Here is a 10,000-nt window from a genome sequence, read left to right as displayed (position 1 = left end):
AGCACTTTTCAAGTCTGACCATCCTACACACTCATCACTGGATGAACACAGCCTTCAAACCATGCAAGCAATAATTACTTTCAATACAACTCTTCACAAAACAGGAAATTCAACTTTACTATGGCCGTACCTTCTACTATACAGACTTCATGCTTCTGAGGGAATACTGTGACACATCTTTTCAGAAACTGGTGAAGTTATTAATACCCTTCTATCTAATTACCCCTTCTCCCAAGAAAGGGGTTAATCTCTGGCCAATTCATATATAATGAAAGAAATTAACATAATTTAGAAATATAGTAAGAAAAAGGAAAAAATTATCTTAGCTCTTCCTTACCTCTTCTTGGATGACAAATAGGAATAAAGAGCAATGTAAGACACTTTCTCTTCTTCATTTGCTGGCTGGAAACGCACTACAAGGATTTCCTGAAAGTTTTTAAAAAATTGCCCCTAATAAAAGAACATCTGGAACTAAATATTAGTTGATGTATCAAAAAAGCATTATCTAAGGATAATACCAGAAAAATACATTTTACATTCCCACTATTTTACTGTAATCATCTGTATCAAATACACATAAATCAATATAATAACACTAATAAGTATTGCATTTATGCTTAATATCAATAATAGTAATAATAATGACAGCATCAATATTAGGAAGTTGCTATTTCAAATACAGAATATTTCTGAAGCAAACATCGAAAAATGAATTACCTTTGATCCACTCTTCTTCATCTGAGCAATGTAGCTCCACACAGTCTCAGGTGCAATACGACCCACAACTTCAACAGAATTTGGTACGTCCTCAGGAAGGAACTGCGCCTTCCCAGAAACCTGTCGATAGAAGTTTGATAGAAAATCACTTTGACCCTTTTGTAGGGTAAATCACATAAAAAAATATTTTTTAAGAATTGTATCTTGCAAGTGTAAATCACATGAACGTATCCTCGTTGGAGAGTATCTTAATCAAAAAAATACTTTTTGGGGCTTTTAAATTTTTGTAATTATTTTTATTTTTCTGTTACTAAGGTAAGATTTTTGGGTTATATAAAAGAGTTGACATATTTAATGTGCTCACATTACCTCATATATTGCTTGAGCTTACATGTAATAAAACTCATATCTTTCAAAAATATTCTTGACTTCTATATTCCATCTTCTCAGTTATACAACAGTTAAAACATTGAATTTGCAGTGTAGTGTCCATATTAGCTGCTCATACAATGCTTCTCAGTATGTGAAATAAAATAGTGCAATTATTTGAAGAGATATAGGAAATTTTATATTTGTCTTTCAAATTTATCACATTCTTTGACTTATATATTCCAGCTTTATGGCTATGTGAAGCTTGAAATTGGCAGATTTTGTAGTAGCGTCCATATTAGCACATACATAAACTCATTTATTGTGTTGTATAAAACCTCAGAAACTAATCTATGTAGAGATTTCTAGGGACAAACTGTAGTGGACAAGGACCTCAGAAAATTAAAAGAACATGACACAAGAACTTCATATGATGAGAAACTGGGGTTAACAATGGATACTTATGTCAAGGTTTATATAATACATGTTTTCTATGAATTACACATTCTACATATACCATGCAGAACCATGCATAGCCGCCTATCAAACTAAGTAAAATTAAGTGCCCTTCCCATAATTCCTTTATTTGGGTAATTTTCCTTTAATAATCACAAATGCAGCTTCAAGACAGGCCAAACAGTCACACAAGTAGGGGCTATATTAGCCAGCTATATATATGGTTAAAAAGAGAAGACAGACAGACAGAGAGAAAAAAGAAAAAATTACAGTGTGAGGCTTGTCCTTGCTGTCAATATAGTAACTGATTGTCAGCATGTATTTGACAGCCTTCCTGATGCTAAAATTCCAGAGCCAATGAGTCAAAATTTCATTTCTGACTAGAAAAAAAGACATTTCTTGGGAATATATGCCTCTTAGCAGCAGCCAAAGAATCACACCTTCCACGGTGGTTGATGGATTATATTAAGTTTTGTGACATATTCAAGTGCCTCAAGATAGCATTTATGTGTATTAAAGCCCAACCCGGTATCCCTTGACTCTTGCCCGTCATTTTTGTTCTGTGCCTTACAAGTAAGTTAAGCCCTGGTGCAGTGCTTAGCATTGGATGTCTCCTCCAACTTACCTCAAATGCAGAAGCTGAGAACTTGGCCACATCTGGCATGTGGATAATACCCTTCCATACAGTCATGGGCTCAGCAGAGATAACCTTTGGGGGTGGCCCACTCCTACTGGATATGCTGCTGGATCCTACTGGGGGAGGTGTTAGCCTGTTCAAGTCCTCAGGATTGCGTGGTCCCAGAGAGGAAGAGATTTTGCTATGGAGATCAACACCAGAGCCCGGCAAGGGGGGAGTGTTTGATCGTTCGTTGATGAGGGACAAGTAATCATCTGGCAGTGGTGGCGTGGCGGGAATGTCATCATCAGGAATGGGCGGCGTGGCAGGCGCATCCTGGTCTGGCAGTGGTGGTGTGTCAGGTACATCGTCCATAGGGGGTAATGGAGGAGTGGAGCTGAGGTCAACCTCCTCTGGGAGGGGTGGTGTTCTGGGGCTGTCAGGCAAAGGAGGGGGTAGAGGGAGATCCTCCTCTGGTAAGGGGGGAATATACTCTGGGGAGTCTGGAGGGAGAGGAGGAAAGGAGGGACTATTGGAGAATAGTAGCGGAGATGCATCGCCTCTGTTGGGGGGAGTGTAACTATAATCCTTGACTTCCACAATGTCTGGACTCCTGTAAAGGTAAAGCAAATTTTATGATTTGGTTCATTCAGCTTGCTGTTAAGCAATTACAAAAAATTATATTAATAGATGCAATCTTAAATATCATTTACTTTTTCAGAGCCACTCCCAAATACTTTAATTTTTTTCCTCTCTACAAACATCAGTTACAGGATGATTGCCAGATATGTTAGCAATCAATGAGATAACTTGGCAATAAAGTCACATGTACAGTAAAGGTCTACTTTCATTGGAAAATGCATTGCTTTATAGACGAGATAACTGGGAACAGAAGTCATGTTTACACCTTCCGATGTATTCCAGCATTTCCTGCATTAATAAGCTGGGAGATCACACTCACCAATAACAGTTAATCAACCACAGGTTTCCAAATTTATATGGCTTGTTGTATGCTGTATGCTTTACTACATTTTTATGAACTGCCTTGCAAACTTAAGCCACTAACACCAGTATATTTTGAAGCCAAAAATAAAAGTTTCCGGGCAGCTACAAAATTGGCGCACAGGACTGGCCCGAACTCTGCCCGTGCACCAGCCATGGCCCGCTGCTGAGTCAGAGAGCAAGCCCCGATACAGCGTCATACTGGCGGGATGCCCAGCAATTTTTTTTTCTGGGTGTCCCATATGTGGGACATCCGTCGCAAATGGGTTAAATTTTATATTTCAAATATGAATCCGACAGTCAATCTTAAAGAAAAATGTCTGACTCCAATGAAAATAACCAATACCATTTATCTCTTCCCACAGTAACAAAGTTATAAAAAAAAAAAAAAAAAAAAGTTAAATACTAAGATTTAATCTTAAATATGTTAGTCTTATGTTTTGTATTACCTGTCAATGACAGCAATCCCTTCTGGTTTTGAGAAACAAATGATACTATGGTAATAAAGCAAAAGTGTGAAAACACCTATGCAAACATCAATTTATAAAAGTAGCTAAAGGCTGAACTCACCCCATGACAGTTGAGGTTGGCAGTGTGTCCTCAACATCGGCATCCAGCTGGACTTGGTTGTTTCCTCTTGAGGTGGTTATGTCCAGCACGACATCCTCGCTAGTACTCACTTCCTCCTTCTCCCGCTCTTGTCTCTCTCCCTCAGATGGCCGTCTCTCCTTCTCACTGTCTCTTCTTCTGTCTCTTTCACTGTCTCTCCTTTTCCTGTCTTCACTTCGAGATTCACTGTGTTTCCTTTTTCTGTCACTCTTTTCACTGTCTCTCCGCTTTCGATCTTTGTCTTTGGAATCTCTCCTGTCTTTGTGTCGGTCCTTATGCTTTCTGTCTTTGTCATCTTTCTTGTCCTTGGAATCCCTTCTTTCTTTCTCTTTTCTATCTTTATCACTACTAGAACTCTTGTGTCTCTCCCTCTCCTCATCTTTGCTGCTTCTCTGTTTCTCCTTGTGTTTATCTTTGTCTCTGTCACTGTGCTTTTCATCTTTACTTTTATCTTTAATCTTTGATTTATCATCTTTGTCTCTGTCCTTCTCTCTGCCTTTATCCCTTCCCTTCTCATCTTTATATTTTCTTTCCCTGTCTCTCTCTTTCTCACTATCTACACTCTTCCTCCTGTGTCTTTCCTTATCTGTGGAGTCTTTCCTCTCTCTTCTCTCCTTGTCAGAACTGTGCCTGTCCTTCCTATCTCTTATCTTTTCTGACTCTCTGTTTCGGTGGTCTTTCTTCTCCTTTTTGTGCTTATCTCCCTCTTCCAGCTTCTTTTCCAATTTCTGAAAGAGGAGAAGGCCTTTAATAATCACCACCATTCAGAAGAAAAGCAGGAAACTCTCCAAATATATGAATAAATTTCTTGCTTTGGCAAAGAGTAAACAAGGAACGACAAGAAGCTGCCCTGCCAGTGGATGATCAATTAACGCTGATGAAATGCTGGACTTTTTGATTTCGCAAATAAACACTAACCAATTACATCCTACACAGAAATCTTAAACTGCACCTAGAGAAAATAGGTATGAACTTCTAGTAAGGAGTTTGAATGAAATTCAAATTGCACCTTGAGAAAGGAGATATGAACTTCTGGCAATGAGTTTCAATGAAATATCAAACTGCATTTTGAGAAGAGAGGTATGAACTTGTGTTAATGAGGTTGAATGTCTCAACTCCAATGACAAACCCAATTGAAAAGTTGCCTCTCTTTGTAATAATCAACTGTCAAAATATTGAGCTTTGTTATATACTCAACCGCATTTATCAAACAATGATGCTGATAGAATGGTAAAACTACTACGACTAAAAAAAAAAAAATAATAACACTAACATTAACAAAAGTAAAAATACCTATGATAAATACAATAATCTATTCATTCAATCTAAAACTTTCTTCTTATTCATCTTTGATTTTGTAAATGTGTTGTATCAACAAACCACATTTGACAAAGTTAAGGAAACTTAAAACAGAACTTATAAAACATCAATCAAACTAACGTACACACAAAAATATACAACAACACAAATAACCACAAAATAAAGTCAAACAAATAACCTACAAGTTCCTCCGATGCAATTGTCGAGTCTGACTGACTCACACAGATTTTACAGTTGCGATCGAATATGTGATTCTTGTGGCCTGCAGAAGTGTCCTCCACTATTTCCCCAAGATTCTCTGCTGGAAGTGAATTCAGTGTTTCTGGAGCTGTAAGTAGATAAGCCATAATCAATTAATTATAAAGATAATGATAAGAATGTTAATATGGAAAAACACTATCAACAATGGAAGTAGTAAAGAATAATGATGGCAATGACAATAGGAATATTAAGTAGAGCACACTTTAAATAATAACAATAATAATAATGCTTAAGTATTACATAAGGAAGACTTTTTCCCTATATATCACATGTGTATGTGTTTGTGTGTGTGTGTGTACACATATATATTTCAAAACTTCAGAATTATCATCATTATCATTATAAGTAAATATTCATTTGTATTTGGGATAAGAAAATAATAACAAACCTTTCTCTTTGTCCCTTATGAATTCATCTTTATCAATTTCTATTTCTCCTTTGTGGGATTTCATGATGTACTGGTTACCCAAAGCTATCATATCCAATTCATATTTCTCAATAGCTTGAAGTTCCTGAAAGGTAAAAAGATCATGAAATATCAACAAGATACTAACTAAATAACTAGCTATCTATCACAGAAATCCCATTTTGTAAGACAAGGAGGGGCAGTCACTCAACTGGAATAATGTGGGAAAACCAGACATAACCAATTTACCAAAAATTACTCAGCATGTGATGAATTAGTTTTCTTTTATTTGTGTCATATAAGAATGTCTGTGCCATGATTCAACAACACCTGCATTCCTTCATTACTAGACCTGCATCTAACATTAAAAAAAACTGTGCTTTTAAAACTTTAAATCTATGCCTAAGAATGCAAATCTGCTGCAACTATGTGATAAGAATAAAGAATTTATCAGCTATGTGTACTGGGAATATACATAAAATCCTTGAACACAAATTAGCCTTCTGTCATGGTCTGAATGTTAAGTACCCCTTTAAAAATATAATGTAATACGTAGAAAAATAACCAAATACTGTCATTACCAGTTGATCATGACTAACAAAACTTTATGGCAAATGTGTTTATTTTAGCTTTCTCTCTCTTCATTCCAAGCAAAATACACAAGCATATGTAAAAATAATAAATTATTCTTTTACCTTCTTCTCCTCTCTCTCTCTCCACTCTGCCAGCTCTTTTGAAGCTAGCTCCTCGGAGGTCATCTTTGCCAAGTTGGAAGGCGATATGGTACCATTCAGAATCTTCCGGAAAAGGCCACTGTTCTTTGTGTCTCTGATGTTAAATATGAGGCTTCGATAGCGAGATTTGTACTTAAAGCCTACATCCTGCCAAGATAAAGAAAAAACATTAATTCAAATATTTATACTTCGAAAAGTTCAAATACAGTAAAAGATATATATTCAGCATTAACTCTCTTTTCCAATATAAAATATAAAAGATACTATTTCAAAGTATTATTTCATCTCCTAAGATATCTAAGATATACAATTCAACAAACCTTGCCAAAGAAGTTGTACAATTCCTTCTCAATTGCAGCTGCAAGAGATTTTATGTCGCTCTCAGACAAAGTAAATTCCTTTTCAGCACCCTTCGCACGGTTAGTGAGGCATTCAGCCAGGCCCTTGCGAATGTTCTCACGGACTTCGCCTGGGTCTGGTTTCTTCTTCTCGGCAGACAGGGATTTTGCTGGCGTCTGAAATTAATTAGGGGTATTTGCAAAGAACCTCAAGACAATTCAATTTATGTCTATCATCTATCTTTCATGAGAACTTGCAAAAGAAAAATCTTTTACGCTACAATATTTAAAAGCTGTATTTCTTACACTTTAATGCCTACCTTTTTTATTTCCTTTGCTGGGGTATTCTTTGAGACAAGAGGTTCCTCTCTCTTTTCCTCAATAGATTTTGTACTAGGACTGGCAGGCACACTTTTGCTGGGGTTGCCTTTGGGAGGAGCTGTCTCCTCCTTCTTCTGCTCCTCAGGCTTACTGGTAGAGCTAACAGGTGAACTCAAGGGTTTAACACTGCTTATTACTACAGGTTTGCTTGGAGTTACCACAGATGCACTGGCTGTCACAGTTTTGGTTGTTGATTCATTTTCAACTGGTTCTGATGCTTTAACTATAATTCTTCCATCTGATGATTTGACAACAGTGACTTTCCGAGCACCAGCACCAGAAACCGGCACTGCAACCGACTTTGGGGAAAGCTGGATGACCTTCTTGTCCCTGAAAACAATATCTTCCTCAATCTTTGAAGTTCATCTAATACTCTTACTGGACTGATATTGCAGCAAATACTTACAAATGCAACATACTCCCAAAGTCAACTTGCTTCCATCTTAGCCCCTATGATTTGGATGACATAACCATCACACAATGAAAAATTTGATTTGAGGGGTGGGTGACATGAACATGCCATGGTGATGCAAACTTGCTTTTAAGGGAAAATTTGGCTGCGGATTAAGGTGATGCGAACTTGCCATCATGAAGCATTTCCACAAAGGCTGAGGTGATGGGAATGACTTGCCAAGAGTACACAAACCTCTTGGTAGGTGACTGGATTCATTTACCATTTAGGATGCAGCTATTGCCATCAATAAATAAATATTAATTGATAAATATCCATCAATAAATGCATGTATAATGTACCATCTGTGAGCCATGACTGGAAGAGTTCCAGCTCCAGTGAGGAGCCATGATAAGGATCCTATCAATGGCTGTCGTAAACAGTGGCACTTGTTGTAATACAGAAAATTGAACATTATTGCAATGAGTTATGGAGTTTACCTAGAGATGATATGAAGTTTGCAAGGAAAATAGTCAATTACCATCTGGATAAAGCAAAAAATGAAAAATATACATTGAAAAATGGCAAAAGAGGGGGGGGGAATACAGAATAAGAGAAAAATAACATTCCAAAGAGGAGACATGGAGTCTTGTCAAAACACATGAGCATTTGTGTGTGCCTGGTCAACAAGCTGTGCATCGGTTAGAGTGGACACTCAGATAAGCTTAATGCCTGTATTTTTGGCCATCTGTATCTAATGGGTTAATCAAACTGTATGAACTAACACCTATTGACAGGAGGAAAAGAGAGGAAAAGAGAGAGAGAGAGACAGAGTGAGAGTGAGAGTGAGAGAGAGAGAGAGAGAGAGAGAGTGAGAGAGAGAGAGAGAGAGAGTGAGAGTGAGAGTGAGAGTGAGAGGAGTGAGAGTGAGAGTGAGAGTGAGAGTGAGAGTGAGAGAGTGAGAGTGAGAGTGAGAGTGAGAGTGAGAGTGAGAGTGAGAGAGAGAGAGAGAGAGAGTGAGAGTGAGCGTGAGAGTGAGAGTGAGAGAGAGTGAGAGAGAGAGTGAGAGTGAGAGAGAGTGAGAGAGAGAGAGAGAGAGAGAGAGAGAGAGAGAGAGGAGAGAGAGAGAGAGAGAGAGAGAGAGAGAGAGAGAGAGAGAGAGAGAGAGAGAGAGTGAGTGTGAGTGTCATAATGATGGTTCTGTTTGTCTCTAACTTACCCATAAAACTGTGTACTTGAAATTTTTGCATTAGTTGCAGCCACTGTCCCTGACGCTCCCATCATTCCTGGCTGGAGAACCGCACAGTCTGGGTGTTGCTTCAAGTAGTCTTTCAGCTGGCGAAGTGTGGGAGCGGCTGACCCTGAGAAATAAGTCAGTGAAAACCCTATTAGCCCTTTGAAAGTAATACTGGAAAAGTGTAACTTGGACATTGCCTATCTATATGACCTGATCTCACATATGTGAAAAAGGACTTTACCATCAGTATATTAATCACTCTTATCTGCACCTTTTTCAACACTATCATGCCGTGTCAAGAAACTGTAATACATTGCAACAACATATTTCTGACTTTATTTCAAGATTTTGGTGTATCAAGCTGGACATAACCTGATCTATATTCTGAAAAAAGATACTGGTACAGAATGCTTTTATTCTAATTAACCTTTCAAATGTCATCATAAAAAGTACAATACATTTATACTTTAATCCAATGACACCAGCCTTGCTAACTTGCCAAAAGGCATACACATGGTCGCATGCATAATGTGATATAACCTGCTTTACAAATAGTATATCTGTGGCATGATATACATGTCCCTGGTGAGAAAGCCATTCTCAGCATGGCATGGTATGCATGCCATCCATCAGCAGAGTAATGGACAGAAGTAGGAAAATTGGTGATATTTCAAAGGATGAAATTAGGTTTAACATAATGACAAAGCCATAAGTATGGTACATGCTTGTGGCATGCTTACTGTATTACCATGTGTACATTATCTGGCATGTATACCAAATACAACAATACTTTTAAAACGTTGCGATCTATTGATTCTAACCACAAAACAAAATTTTGTCTTGAATCCCTTAATAATCAAGCAAAGCTATCTGGGTATCAACTGTATTTTCCCCTTCCTGATAAAAAAAATGACATGCAACAGCATTTGCAAAATAATCATACAAACACTGTCACTCCCTTTTCTCAGCAACAATTTAAGAGCTAATTTATACTACTATGAATTCCACTGTAAACCTACCAAGTCTTCGCAAGATACTGTCTCTGGCATATCTGTTGCAGCTGCTCAACTCACCTGTCAGTATTTTTCCTGTTGACTTCTCATACACAAGAACCCTTGGCTCACTCTTCACAGGCATTGTGGCTGCATTTGCAACATACTGGA

General features: G+C 37.7%; 1 protein-coding gene across 6 annotated transcripts in view; it reads right to left on the bottom strand.

Annotated features, from left to right (window-relative positions):
- The window catches only part of pps (protein partner of snf), a 95,476-nt gene that overhangs the window by 42,219 nt on the left and 43,257 nt on the right, over positions 1 to 10,000 (bottom strand). For all 6 annotated transcript variants that reach the window (XM_070119077.1, XM_070119073.1, XM_070119075.1 and 3 more), the window contains 11 exons: positions 9,911 to 10,000; positions 8,820 to 8,961; positions 7,149 to 7,539; positions 6,811 to 7,005; positions 6,452 to 6,637; positions 5,739 to 5,862; positions 5,272 to 5,417; positions 3,731 to 4,497; positions 2,168 to 2,771; positions 718 to 837; positions 338 to 426 (listed from right to left, as the gene is read on the bottom strand). The exon at positions 9,911 to 10,000 is cut by the window's right edge and continues 10 nt beyond it. In XM_070119077.1, the coding sequence (XP_069975178.1) occupies positions 338 to 426; positions 718 to 837; positions 2,168 to 2,771; positions 3,731 to 4,497; positions 5,272 to 5,417; positions 5,739 to 5,862; positions 6,452 to 6,637; positions 6,811 to 7,005; positions 7,149 to 7,539; positions 8,820 to 8,961; positions 9,911 to 10,000 (2,854 nt within the window). The remainder of the gene's footprint in view (positions 1 to 337; positions 427 to 717; positions 838 to 2,167; positions 2,772 to 3,730; positions 4,498 to 5,271; positions 5,418 to 5,738; positions 5,863 to 6,451; positions 6,638 to 6,810; positions 7,006 to 7,148; positions 7,540 to 8,819; positions 8,962 to 9,910) is intronic.

This window comes from Penaeus vannamei, chromosome 43 (genome assembly GCF_042767895.1).
Source record: "Penaeus vannamei isolate JL-2024 chromosome 43, ASM4276789v1, whole genome shotgun sequence".
Taxonomy (NCBI): Eukaryota; Metazoa; Arthropoda; class Malacostraca; order Decapoda; family Penaeidae; genus Penaeus; species Penaeus vannamei.
Note: the sequence above shows the minus strand (reverse complement) of the source record. Positions and strands in the feature narration are given on the sequence as shown.